Source organism: Microtus oregoni, unplaced genomic scaffold (genome assembly GCF_018167655.1).
Source record: "Microtus oregoni isolate MIOR12 unplaced genomic scaffold, Mior012 000000F_ref0000247, whole genome shotgun sequence".
NCBI lineage: Eukaryota > Metazoa > Chordata > Mammalia > Rodentia > Cricetidae > Microtus > Microtus oregoni.
In genome coordinates, this window is record NW_024543059.1 from 19,083,835 (window position 1) to 19,097,869 (window position 14,035).

At 42.2% G+C, this 14,035-nt stretch overlaps 1 protein-coding gene across 7 annotated transcripts in view; it reads right to left on the bottom strand.

The window, feature by feature from the left end:
* Akap13 (A-kinase anchoring protein 13) overlaps nt 1–14,035 on the bottom strand; it is a 262,036-nt gene that overhangs the window by 21,456 nt on the left and 226,545 nt on the right. For 5 of the 7 annotated variants that reach the window (XM_041654836.1, XM_041654846.1, XM_041654814.1 and 2 more), the window contains 9 exons: nt 12,905–12,972; nt 10,636–10,702; nt 6,642–6,777; nt 5,701–5,813; nt 4,961–5,113; nt 3,882–4,132; nt 2,045–2,170; nt 1,810–1,927; nt 387–635 (listed from right to left, as the gene is read on the bottom strand). In XM_041654836.1, the coding sequence (XP_041510770.1) occupies nt 387–635; nt 1,810–1,927; nt 2,045–2,170; nt 3,882–4,132; nt 4,961–5,113; nt 5,701–5,813; nt 6,642–6,777; nt 10,636–10,702; nt 12,905–12,972 (1,281 nt within the window). The remainder of the gene's footprint in view (nt 1–386; nt 636–1,809; nt 1,928–2,044; nt 2,171–3,881; nt 4,133–4,960; nt 5,114–5,700; nt 5,814–6,641; nt 6,778–10,635; nt 10,703–12,904; nt 12,973–14,035) is intronic. The other 2 variants (XM_041654825.1, XM_041654805.1) reach the window with 2 other exon arrangements.

Here is a 14,035-nt window from a genome sequence, read left to right on the forward strand (position 1 = left end):
CTCTAAGGTCTCAGAAGGTCTTTGGGGAGTGATAAGTTCTCAATTCTTACGGACTCACAGTCCCTGACTCAGACAGTTCTGCCACTGACCCCATTCCACAGTGGCCACTCAGCACCTCTCTGGGGGAACACGTCACTGCAACAGTCTACTATATGCATTAATTTGATCCTTTGTGTTTTAAATCAATTTGCCATTTTCCCTGAGTGTATCTTTTCCTTGCTGCCACATTTCATAGGGCTTTGTAAGTCACTTCAAATGAGTCTTCTTTGACATATTACTAAATGGCTGTTGCCCTGGGTGATGTCTGAGTATAGCTCTCTAGAAGAAACCTGGTGGTGAAGTTCAGAAGCATCTACCCAGGCACCCAGACACGGAAGCAGTCTTACCTTTTAGCCGTCCTGTTGCACTCTTCAGAAACACACTCCCATCCCGCACCAGCTTCTTCCGTTTCAGATCCTCCTTGGCGAACATCTGCCCACTCTTCATCCTCATGATCGACTTGCTATCGGTCTTCGTGTAAATCTCACCAAGACGGACTTTCTTCTCATAACTTGCCACTTTGCTGTCCACGGCTCCAATCACATCCTTCACCAGGCTCAAGGACTGAGCCAGGTCTTCCTGCTCCACTTCATTGTCTTGGGGAGGAAAGAAGTACTTTAAATGGTTCCTTGCACACAAGAGCACACAGGAAGGAGTCTACATTATCACATTCCCCAGCTGTTATACTTCATGCTGGAGCCAACACACCAAGTCACATGCTGACCTTTCCTGCTGCCGTAAGTTCAATTCCAAAGGAAGTTGGGTATTCTCAGTGCTATGGATGATATGCAATTATATGCTCCAAAGCCAAAGAAACCAATGTTTTAGGGAGAGAGAGCAGCAGAGGCATGTAACAAGCTACTCAGCTATATCTTTGCCTACTCTTTAATGTGATTGCCTCATAACTTTTAATGTAACTGCCTAGGAGAAGCAGCTGCTGAGAGAAACCTCTACATACTGATTAAACAAGACAGAGTAACAATTTTAGCACTTATGGGAAGAAAAGGTGGGAACTGCTGAACTAGTCCATGCTCAGGGCACATGGTGCTTTAACAGAACCAATACATGGTCCCTCCTCGGTATCGTCCATCTACCCCAACTGTAGTGATTTAACACTCCAAGTGGTATTCCAGGGATCGAATCCAGGGCCTTGCACATGCCTGGGAAGTAATCTAACACTGAGCTGTACCTCCAGCCTGCTGTTCTAGGAACTAAATCCAGGACCTTGTGCATATCCAGGAAACACTGCAGCATCCAACTGTGCCTCCAGCTCCTTCTCAGTTTTTGCCTTGATACAGACAGACCTCACTGGCTGCCCAGGTTGGACTCGAATCTGATCTAAATCCTAGCAGGCCTCAAATTTGCATCTCCCCTGCCTTAGACCAAGAATCTAAGTCCACACAACTGTATCGCTGGACCTATTTCCTTCCGTTCAAGAAAACTGTGTATCAGGTGGGTATAATTTTGTTTCCCTAAAATTCCAGCATTTGGGAGGCTGTGCAGAAGAATCGAGTTTGAGACTAGACTGTCCTACACAGTGAAACAGGATCTCAAAAACTAAAGACAGCAAAAAAAATAAATAGCCATGAAAAGATGCTTACAAGATAAGATATACCTGTAATCGTGGCACTTTTGGGGGAGGTGGAGGAAAAACGGTTGTGAGTTTGAGGTCAACCTGGGCCAGAGTGAAAATCTGTGCCCCCAAATAAATAAACCTTGGCAGGTCTGCACTGGTTTCTAGGGCTACCTGGATCTGAGTTACAAGCTCACCTTTGGTACACTGCAGTATCCTCTGGAATAAAACGGGGTACTTGGTGATCCTCTGAGTTACAAGTAAAATGCACTCTGGAATCCCAAGCCTTCTCACTACTGAACTGCTCATCTTCTTCTGCAAAGGAGTGAAGAAACTGTTAGTCCTCGTGTGAGGAAGGTAGTAAGTAGCTCTAGCCAAAATGAGTGCTTGTGTTCTTGACCATGGTGGGGATGCTTGTGTTTCAGGGAGTACCTTCACAAAGGCTTGGAAACGCTTATCCTTTGTGTAGAGGTCTTTGAAGTAGTTGACAGACTGGTTGTGCTGTCCACAGAACTTGCCGTATGTCTTCTTTAAGCGCTCTGCATTCTCACCTGAAAACTGCCCCGGAAAGAAAACAGGAGTCACACCACAAGTCAGGGTATCGTTCTATAGAAAGTTCCCAGGCTTGCTGTGAAGACTAAAAGTGCTTCCTAATAAACTCCCCCAAAAGATTAAATGGTACAGCAGTTTTGGCAAACAGCTTGGCACTTTATCGAAGGGTTAAGTACTGAGATCTGAGAAGATCCAGTGATTTGTTGTGTAGGTTTCTTCACTCACAATGGAGAGGCAGAAGCGGAACTACTACCACAAACCAAGTGCCCTAATAGGCTGAGTCCAATACAGAGTAACACGAGTACCACTGGACTAAAGTTTCAGTCCCAGCAGCAAAGACTTTAGTAGAGTTGTATACAATGTAAGAAACTACAGACAAGAATACAAGTCAAGATGCAATACCTATATACCTATACAGGTACTGAAGGCAGAGAGAGAGAGAGAGAGAGAGAGAGAGAGAGAGAGAATTTAGAGGAGAGATAGTTGGAGAATATGGCTCTTCATTTGTAGAGCATCTCATTAGGCTCATTTTATAGGACTATTCAATCTGCACTTGCCAAATCCAAGTGTCTCACACAGAATACACATTTATTTACATCATGCCTGTTTCTACAGATTTTCTTATGGCAGAAACCTCTGTCATATTCAGCTGTGCAGTTTTATCCCCGGCATTTAACAGACAGCAAATCCGTCTAGAATGAGTGAATACACTGATCAACTATCAAGTGAGGGATGTAGTCAAGGAGAAGACTTCTAATTCTCAGTCAAGCCTGTAATCCCAGTTCCTTGGGAGGTTCAAACAGCCTCAGAATAAAAGCAAAAACAGGACTGGGGATGTAGCTCAGTGATAGGGTGCTGACTTACCATGTATGAGAAGTCCTTGGTTCAATCCCAAGTACTGCCCAGCCCCAACCCAATTCTCATTCAACTGTTCCAGCAACTAAACTTCTGCATCTACACAGAAGCAGGGATCTATTGAGAGGGAAAGCTCTAGTCAAATGTGTATGATATTCTTGTCTGTTAGGTTTTATTAGCAACATTTCATTTTTAAAAACATTAAAAACCTTTGTGAGCTTCTCTGGAATGGGACTGAAATAAAATCATGTCTAAAAAACAGTAACACATTTTATAAAGTGTTTCACAGATAGCCTATTGGTCAACTGACTAAGCTTTAGCTGGTCTCAAGATAGACGGAATCTGCCCGGTGGTGGTAGTGCTCACCTTTAATCCCAGCACTCAGGAGGCAGAGGCCACCTGAGAATTCAAGGCCAGCCTGGTCTACAGAGTGAGTTCCAGGACTGCTCCATAGCTAGTGAGAAACCCCGTCTCAAAAAAATCAAATCAAATCAAAAAGAAAAAAAAAGATAGATGGGATCCTTTTCAAATGAGCCATGGGGAAAGCTCATGATTTCAATAAACATTCTTTTACTTCCTACACAGCACTGCTTCTGATGACTGTATGGACTTAGAGAAAGAAAATCTTTTAGTATATACTTTATTATTAAATATATTATATATACCTAACTTTCTAAAAATAGCATAAGCAGAGAACCCTTCTTTCCTTCTTTTATAGAAAAGAAAACAGGGTTAGATGACCTCAGTTTGTTAAGTCTACAAAGAAAACCAGTAAAGCTGAGCTATACATACAGGGATCCAGAATCACAAAGCTTCTCTGCTACCCCAAAGTGTGAGAATCCCAGACCTGCCCGCTGCTCACCTGATTGACAAGCACATCCCCTATCCTCTTGACAAGAAAGTTCCTTTCACTTTTCTCTACCAGGGACTCCTTCTTCCGCTCCAGGATTCTCTGAAAGAACTGGCTGTGGATACTGATCAGTTCATCCAAACAAGGGAACAGCTTTTCCACCATCTGCTGCTCAAAGAGCAGATCTGTCATCATGCCCCGGCTGTACACATCACTCATGATCTTGAGCGTGCGGATGTGATGTAACTCTGTCTGCATCAACTCTATGAGAAGAGAGAGCAAAGGTCTTTCAGATCACAGCTAAGCTTGTGAGGTTAGCTCAGAGTCCAGCTGGGACTTTAACACCGAGCAAACAGCTGTCTTCCGTGGCGTAGTCTCATCTCATGCTGCCTTTTCACTGACCGAACATTTCTCTGATGACAAGTGTATTGAATTCGGCCAGTCTGAAATGATTTTCAGAGTCCTTTCCTTTTACTGTTTCTGCACTGAACTCAGTCCCTTTTATTTACTGTGTCCCTGCTTCCCAGAACTGACAAATATTTCACTTTTTTTAGTGTAGCTCAAGAACAAAAATGCATTTTTAGAAGGCATCTCTTTCATACACTGCTGTATAGCTCACATGCAAATATAAACTGTTCAATCTAAGGAGAAAGGAACAGAATGGGACACTACAGGGCAAAATGAACAAAAGGCAATATCAAGTCTCCAAGCTGGGCAGTGGTGGCGTACACCTCTAATCCCAGCACATGGGAGGCAGAGGCAGGCAGATGTCTGTGAGTTCGAGGCCAGCCTGGTCTACAGAGCCAGTTCCAGGACAGCTAGGGCTATTACACAGAAAAACCCTGTCTCAACCCCGTCCCCCAAATCATGTCTTCATACCTCAGTGTTTAAATGGAAACCTTTATGATGCTGCATATTCAACACTTAGTTTTTACAGTCCAACAATCACTCATTTAAACATGCTGGACAGGGCAACTCCTCAAGTTCCCTCCCTGGGAGGCAGGACAGTATCTCTACCTCTCAGTAACCCTCACTGTGTGCAAGGGGGATGGTGCAGATGACAAACAAGCAAAGCAAATGAAGCATCTCACCGTAAATCACCTCCTGCCGTTTGACCACATCTTTCTTCTGCTGTTTAAGGAACTTGCTGTCTACTATGCGGCTCCAGGACTCTGCTTCTAGCTGTTTAGAGTCACTTTCAAAGTCTCCCATCAGCTGTCCTTCATTCATGTCTGTACCTACTCCTCAAAATACAAAAAAAGCAACCTCAGGATGTTGGGTTTTTGACCTCTACAAGTCTGGATTTTCCTGCAGGTGAAAACGAGTTCCTAAGACAAATCCTCTGTCCTAGTGTAGAGGATATTCAAGGAGAACATACTAGGCAGGATCACTGTCATGTTCAGGAATGGAAGATTCTATACTCAAGACTGGTTAGGAATGATAAACATACGTACATCTAGCAAGATTGAAATAATTCCTATGTGAAGCTGGAGCTTGAAACATCCTGCTATCTTTACGAGCTGCATGTTCGTCTGAGTACACTTACAATTGTACAGACACAGAACTGAATGTGTGCAACGTCTAGAGGAAGAAAAGCATCCATACTAGAGTGTGTCTAGGTTAAAATCAGTGTTCCCTTCTGTGGAGAGCCAACACCAGAACAGGTGCGACCGCCAATGCTTGGCACTGCAAGAGATGCTTTACAAACAATTGAGAGACTCTTTCCAGGGAGGGAGGGAAAGAACAGGCCCTGCTATTTGGTAATAGTGTGATAGGAGATACACTGGATCCTTACAGACGTTTAGTAATACAGGCCCGAGTTTCCTCTTACCCTCATCAGTAAGTGATTCTGTTGACTCATTGACCTTGCAGATTTTATTTAGTGAGTCTGTTGAATGAGACAGAAATTTCCAGGTGTTTGACATGTTCTCATCATTGCCAACTCTAGAGACAAAAGGAAGACCACACTGTCAAATACGATCTGATAAGCTGTGGTGCACATTCTCAGGTGAATCCCCCCCCCAAAAAAAAAACCTCTAAAATGACAGTTAGTTGTGAGTTTTATGATGACTTAAGACAAGCTACCTGGGTACATAGCAAAATGAAGCATTACTAAAAAGTTTAGAAGTGTTACCAACACAAACTCAATCTTAGTTCAACTTTCTGAGGCTTTAAAAAAAAGGTACACAGCATCATGTACACATTTATATAGAAAAATTAAAATTTTATTATAGGAGTTTGAGAGATGGCTCAGCAGTTAAGAACACCGGCTGCTCTTTCAGAGGATCTGAGTTTGATATCTAGCACCCATATGGTGGCTCACAATCACCTGTAACTCAGGTTTCAGGGGATCTAATACCTTCTTCTAGACTCCACAGATATCAGGTATACACATGGGGCAAAGACATGCACATGGGCAAAACACACATACATAAAATAACTTGTAAAAGCATTACATAATCACTAACTTTTTTTTTCTTTTAAAAAATCTCTACCCTACAAACTACTGAGCATGTCATTAAATGATATTCTTTGAGCCTTTCCACCTCAACTCACAAACTGATTAAATATTACCAATCTAAATTATAAATATAAGTATAAATACAGTACATCAAAACCACAACTTCCAACCACTTCATCCATGCCATCCAACTGTGTACCAACCCATTATTTTATATACCCATTTCTTTTTTCTTTTTTTTTGTTAAATAAAGTGATTACTATGTCCTTGTCACCCATATGTCAACTGTAGACTCTTTAAAGCCCACTTACCCAGTGATGTTCTGTATGGAAACACTTTTAGAGAGGGAGACACACTGCTGGGACCGCCTGTTAGTAAACATTGGTACAGCAGTGGCCTCATCAGGCAACAGGACTGCAGACCTAGGGCGCTCCTTGGGCTGTGAAGCTGCAGGGGAAGAGAGGACATGAATTGAAACATCACCTTTCCAGATCCCTAGTGCTGACTTATTCCACAGACGCCACAAAGACACAAAATGTTTTCAATACATTAGCTCCTTAAAAAAGGAAGATTTAAAGACAGGGTCTTCACATCCTTCGCTGTCCTTGAACTCAGAGATCAAGTGTTGGGATTAAAAGCATGTGCCACAACACCAGTTGAAGCTCTGGAAACACAAATCAGGTCCTCTGGAAGAGCAGCATATGCTTCTAACCAGAGTCAACTCTCTAGCCCCTGCTCATTAATGGAAAACATGTATTTTGGTCAATATCTTGAATTTATGGATGGAGAAAAATGAACACGTTTAATATTGTACAGGTTATTACAGAGTATTTTTCTTTAACATGATCAAAGAGGAACTGGAGCTCTAATCTAAAATGATCACATGGCACATGGACACTAAATTATTTCTCCTTGGTAAGTGAGCACCTGCTACAGATGTAAATTTTTGTATCTGTCTAATCTCCAAGAGGGTCAAGAGCTAAGAAAAAGAGAATATGGGCTCTGGTATAATTTTACAATATTATAGGATACCTTTAATAAATAACAGCACAACAATTTACAGTTAATTCAAGTTCTATTTAGACAACAGAAACACGGTATGCTACATATATGACCAGGTCCTTGCTGCAGGAAGTACGAAGGGAGTCTAAAGTGTGGGTTTCCAGGGCACAGCATGTCCTAAGTGTTTCAGAAGGGTGACCAGTGAGCAAATGAAATGTCAGAGAAGAAGAAACAGTGGTTCTCAGACTAGAGTGAGGATACAAACAGGCTAGAAGGAAAACAGAATATTCTGATGGGAAGAACCATATGAACAAAGGGCAAAATAATCATGAAGAATTAGTGGAGAAAGAGAAAGAAGCAAGTAGAGGGAGGACACACACACACACGGGAGGTGGGAGCGGTGCACCAGTGAGGAGAAGAACCAGAATGTTATGTAGAGCCCTAGATAATTTGTACCGAAAAGGCTGCAGAAGACACAAATAGCATGCGATTTGAATCCAGTACTATATTCTTGTGTATGCAAGTGTGCTTGCCCAAGACAGTTCATGTTGGAATATGTTCCTCAATAGCTTCTAAAACCCTTTTTTTTTGGGGAGGGGGTCTGTCACTGAACCTCATTTTGACTAAACTTGATCAGCATTTTGACTAGACTGGATGGCCAGCAAGTTCCAGGTATTTGCCTGTCTCTGTTTCTAGGACCCATGGTTACAAACATGCGCCACCATATCCAAACCCAAACTTGGGTCCTCATGCTTGTCCAACAAGCACTTTACACACTGAGCCATCTTCCCAGATCCAGAATTTGTACATTTAAAAAAATAGTTATTTATTTCTTAGGTATACAGTGTTCTGTCTGTATGCATGCCTACTCACCAGAAGAGAGCACCAAATTTCATTATAGATGGTTGTGAGCTACCATGTGGTTGCTAGGAATTGAGCTCAGGACCTCTGGAAGAGCAGCCAGTGCTCAATCTCTGAGTCATCTCTCTAACCCCAGAATTTGTACTCTAAATCACTACAATACTGGCATTCCATCTTATCCTAGTTAGAATTCTCAAGGGAATAAAATCAACAAATGACGATGAGGATGCAAATGGAAAAGAAACTATATTATAATGCTGGGAGGAATAACTTAGCACAGCCATCATGGAAATCAGTATGAAGTCCCCACAGATGAAAAATGGAATTTCTATCCATCCAGCCATACCACTTATGGATGGATACCCAAAAGACCCAGAGTAAGGCTACTATAGGGATGCCTAAACATCACTGTTTACTGTAGCACTATTCACAACAGTCAAGTCATGGAATCAGCCCAAAAATGACTACCAGTGGGTGAATAGAAAAAGAAAATGTGATATAATAGAGTTTTATATGGCCAACACTCAAGAATGAAATTATATTATTTGAAGGAAAATGTTTAGTGAGACAATTCTACAAAAATTAGACTTATATATTTTCACATATGAAAATTTAAAAAAGGCAGGGACTTGAAGGCAAAATGAGGTACTACTACTGATGGCTAAGGTGAAAACAAGGAAGACGGAGATAAGAAAAGCTAATGGGAGGTGTTCTTAAGGTACATTTTATATATGGAAATCTCATAACAAAACCCAGCACTCTATAGATTACTAAAAATATAAATAAGAAAGTTCTCTGTGAGGGTCAGAGGCAATCCACATAAAAGACCGTGCTTCTGAAATAGTTGGTAACATCACAGAAAAAGGTTTTAAGATTAAAACTGTCCAAGGAAGCTGGATGACAGACTGAAGTGGGTGTCAGTCTAGTAGCTGTCTCCATACAAGGACGGATGAGAACCAGACTTAATATGTCTACAGGGAATTCTTTCTCTGTGGTGTACAGATCGGCACAGTCATTTTCAAGTGCTCAGGAACTGCAGGAGAGAAATAAGGCACAAGTAGTGCTTCCAGCCTTCAGTGGGCATCAAGACCACTCAGAGGATCTACTAAAACCTACACCACAGGGCTCTACCGTAGTGTCTGACTCTCAGGGCTAGATGGGGGTCTCAGAGTCTGCGCAGGTATTGATTCAGCTACATGTTGAAAGCATTGCTCTGGTAATGGTTCCCACGGAGCCCAGGTTCCCACGGAGCCAATTCAGAGAGGATAATTAGCACTGCATTGCTTATGGTAGCAGCTGGAGGTAATTAAAACACAACATATGCTCATGAAATAAATCACGCAGCAGTCTGAAACAATGACAATAGTAGCTCTGAAAACGACAGAGTGAACTAGTGTATAAAACAGACCTTTTCAAAGATACAGATGACTAAGAGATAGCAGATCAGAAGGATATGCACTAAATATATTAAATGGGTATGAAAGAGCATGGGGAGTAAGAACACTGCCAAACTGAAGTGAAATCTTTCACAAGATGGTAAAGATCAGTTCTGGTTTCTTTTTAGATTTTAGAATTTATTGTGTGTGTGTGTACACACACACATGCCACTGAGTCCATGTGAAAGCCAGAGGATAACCTGTAGAAGCTGGTTCTCTCTTCTACCATGTGGTTTCTAGAGACTAAACTCAGCTGTCAGGTTTGGCTGTAAACCCTTTTACCTTCTCAGATCTCTTTATCCAACTCAAAGTAGTCTTTTAAATTAAAATAATTACATTTATTATTATTTGGTGTGTGTGCACGTGTACACACATGCGTGCAGAAGAGGTTAGAAGACAACTTGTGGGAGTTGGTTCTCTCCTGAAATGTGGGTCCTTGGGATTGAACTCAGGTAGTCAGGCTTGGCAGCAGATACCTTTACTTGCTTGAGTCACCTTGCCAATCCTCAAGATTTTTTTTTTGTTGTTGTTGTTTTGTTTTTTTAACGTGTGAGGGTAGAATATGATTTACTCAGTTTTGTATAATATTTGAGAACCTTGGGAATAACAATGAAAAACTCATTTATATAATTTCACATGTTATCTATATATAAGCTTAACCAGTAAGAGTTCATTTGTGTCCCACTGATGTGAGGCACTAAAATCAAGCACTTTCTCTGGTGCTGAAGAGGAGACCGAGTTGCACGGGAGTAAGCTGCTCACGCACACGGGCTTCAGTCCCCCTTTCAGCTAATGCACCTACTATGACAGACACCTTCAAGAAGGGTTTGATGGTGTAATGCTAAATTGCTAGTCAATGAATGTGACAGAACAAAGTGGTAAACAATACAGGTATAGGCTCTGGCTAGTTAGCTTAGGCTAGTCGCAACAAGCAAGCTTCACAAAAACATTGAATCTGGAACAAGAAGTCCGAGTGCACTTCTGAGAGGCGTGCTGAACTACTTACACTTGTTTCTCATGATGACTGTGGGCAGTGATGATGTGTCATGTGCCTGGAGGCTCCCTTTGGGCTGCTAACGAGAAAAGAAGGTACAAACATGAGACCACACTGCAACTCATCCTCCACAATTCTCCAGCAGCCTGGAGTAAAAAGAGATGGTGCTGGACCATGGCCACCACCACCTGCCATCTTTTGGGCTCACCAAGCACTACAGATGCTTAGGTGTGTGCCCACCCCCATCTCAGGATGCTTTTTGTCATCTATGTAGGTATCATTCTTCCATTTCCAGATGCTCTAAGTACTCTCTCTTTGCTAAGGTCACCAAAGCCTTTCCTGACTGTAGAAACTGCCTGTCCATACCCACACGGCACTGTCAGTTACTCAGAGAACTGTTTCTTTGGTGACTAGCATTTGTAAAACATTACATTCTTAGAGAGAATACTAATTGTAGTTAAGTTTTGTGAGGGCATGAATAAAAAATAGTTTGGGAAATTACAAACCGAAGCATTTCCTCTGAAACAAATCACTAGGAGGAAACAGACCACTTTCAATTTAAAATGAAGACTTCCATAGATATTACAACCACATACAAAAGAGACGCTATTCTCTGTATCATCACTGCTCTCCAGAGCCCAGCGCATTCACAGTAACAGTCTTATCTGACTGGGTGGTCAGACAGATGATCAATGGCAGAAGCAGGAGGGGAGAAGAAAGCACAAGTGGGCATCTGGGAGGCTCTTCCCTTTCAACAGTATCCACTGGGCACCCATGATTGTTCTCTGACATCTGGGAGACTCTTCCCTTTCAACAGTATCCACTGGGCACCCACGATTGTTCTCTGACATCTGGGAGACTCTTCCCTTTCAACAGTATCCACTGGGCACCCATGATTGTTCTCTGACATCTGGGAGGCTCTTCCCTTTCAACAGTATCCACTGGGCACCCACGATTGTTCTCTGACATACAATCCTTCACATTTTAAGACTCTATCATACATCTGATGCTATTCTAGGTTTTCAGTGTACTGTATTCACAAATCAAAGATTCCTGCCTTCCTGATTATGTTCTAGTGGGAGTAAGGTACAGACTTAAAAAACAAAAAGACAGAAAAAAAGGGTCCCAGAAGACCCGTAACAACGATGGAAAAATGGGAAAAGAGTGTGATGAGGGGGCCTGGGACTGCTGGGTGACAGGCAGCACCAGTGAGCTGAGGGCTATAGGAGCTTCCAATTTTGGGGGAGAAAATAGAAATCCAAATTAGTATAAATTTAACTTCTAAGTCTTTGCACCTAAAATTTTAAAATGCAGCATGAGTCTCTGGGCTGGGGAAATTCAGATATGGATACAGCTATCTTTATTAGTTCAGCACCACCCAAAGTGAGGGCTGAGCAGGATCAACACCATTTGGGAATTCCTCAGAAAAGCAGACTCTTCAGTCCACTCCCAACTGAAAATCCTTTGGGAGAGGGGTTACAGCAGCAAATTTCTCTGAGTAAGATCTTGAGATGATTCTGATGCACACTTAAGACTGAGGCCACTGCACTAGGTAATGCGGGTACTGATGAACATCTGTGTAGACACATCTGGAAATTCTCTAAGGGAAAACATTCTATGTCTGGTTGACACTGACAGTCCACAGGCTACCTGAAGGACACGCTTTCAAGTTCATATGGCACCAATATCGGTACTTCCTGTTCATGTCTCATGTCATCTCTGCCATCCATATGTGTATGTGCCTTTGGAGAGCCCTCCCCATGGCCATCACATATCAAAAGCTTCTGATTTCCACCTATTGCCCTCATGCTCCTAGATGGGGAAGCCGGACATTTCAGTAGCAGAGTATATTTGCAGAGCTAGTCAAGACAATCACTTAAACAGAAACAGAGAAATGTTTAATATATGAAAGTCCTAAAAAAAATTTCATTTTCTTTAAAAACTTTTTTGAGGCAGGGTTTCATTTTGGTACAATGGCTAAGACCAAACCAAGTAAACCATCCTGCTTCAGCCTCCCAAGTGCTGGGATTACAAGTGTGAATCTCTAGCTCAGCAATTCTTTTATTCAAAGTCTCAAATTCTTAAATGTGTTAATCAAGAAGGGGGCTGATCATTTTAAAGAGCAATTATCTTTAGATTAATTTGGAATCAAAATTGGCCCTAAATGATTAAAACAAGCAAGTAAACAAATAAATCTACTACAATCTAAATTCTAACATGTGGGTACTTTCTATTTTAAAGCACTGGATTTTGAGCATTCTAATAGCTAGAGATATCTTACCTTCATTTTGACCTTTGCACAGGACGCTAGATTTTCTCTGCAGCCTTTGTGGACAAAAGCACTACAACCTGGAAAGAAAGCACAAGGCAAGGTCACAACAAGAAAGCCAGCAGGCCCTGGACTCTGACACTCCACCACTGCTGCATGGAGCTACAGATTTTCACTCACACAGAACAAACGTTCTCATGAACTGACAGTACACTTTAGCTATTTCCTAGGAAGCAGGTGGACTTCTGCTTAACCAAAAGAAGTCAGGAATTTCTCAGGCAGGAAGTCTGAGAGGCTATGTAGTGGCATTTCATTTGTATTTTAATAAATAAAACTTGCCCAAGGATCAAAAAGTAAAATAGCTACTCTGGCCAGCCTTATAAACCAGGCAGCAATGACACACACTTTTAACCCCAGTAGCCACACTACCTCGCCAGAGAAACCAGGTGGTAGTGGTGCACGCCCTTTATCCCAGAACTAGAGAGGATTATAAGACGGGAGGAGACAGCTCTCAGTCTGAGATTCCTGGAGGCAGGATCGTCATTTCGGACCGAGGTCAAGGTAAGAGTCAGTGGCTGGCTATTTTGCTTTTCTGACCTTGAGGTGGAACCCCAATTTCTCTGAGTTTTTATGAATTGTACTTCAGGGTTATGATAACTCAGAGTTTAAATGTCTGCCATCAAGATGTTATGTCTATAGAGCCCAGAAAGCCTGGAGCCGGAACTGACCTACCTGTCTCCTCTCTAAGGAGGAGGCACCAGTAGGGGCCACGTAAACATCCGAAGGAGTGAAGCTTCCCACAGTCCCACCAAGCTATGATACCTATGAACCGTGATGGCTAGGATGGCATGATAACCGTCAGGGTGCAGCAGTGGCACACATGCAGAAGTGGCAGTAACCAAAAGTAACCAAATGAACTTCAGGCTCACTTAACAAGAGGAGACCTAGCCAACCACACATAGCTACTGACATCATGGATCTTGGGGAAGAATCTACAGACACCACTTTACTGAAACCAGCATACTCCTAACTATGTTCTAAATATTTGTCCTTATACCCATAGATAAGCACAGTTCTTAACCCTCATCAAGGAAACTCTTCTTTGCAAGAGACAAAGACCATTATGGAAAACTATAGCCAAGC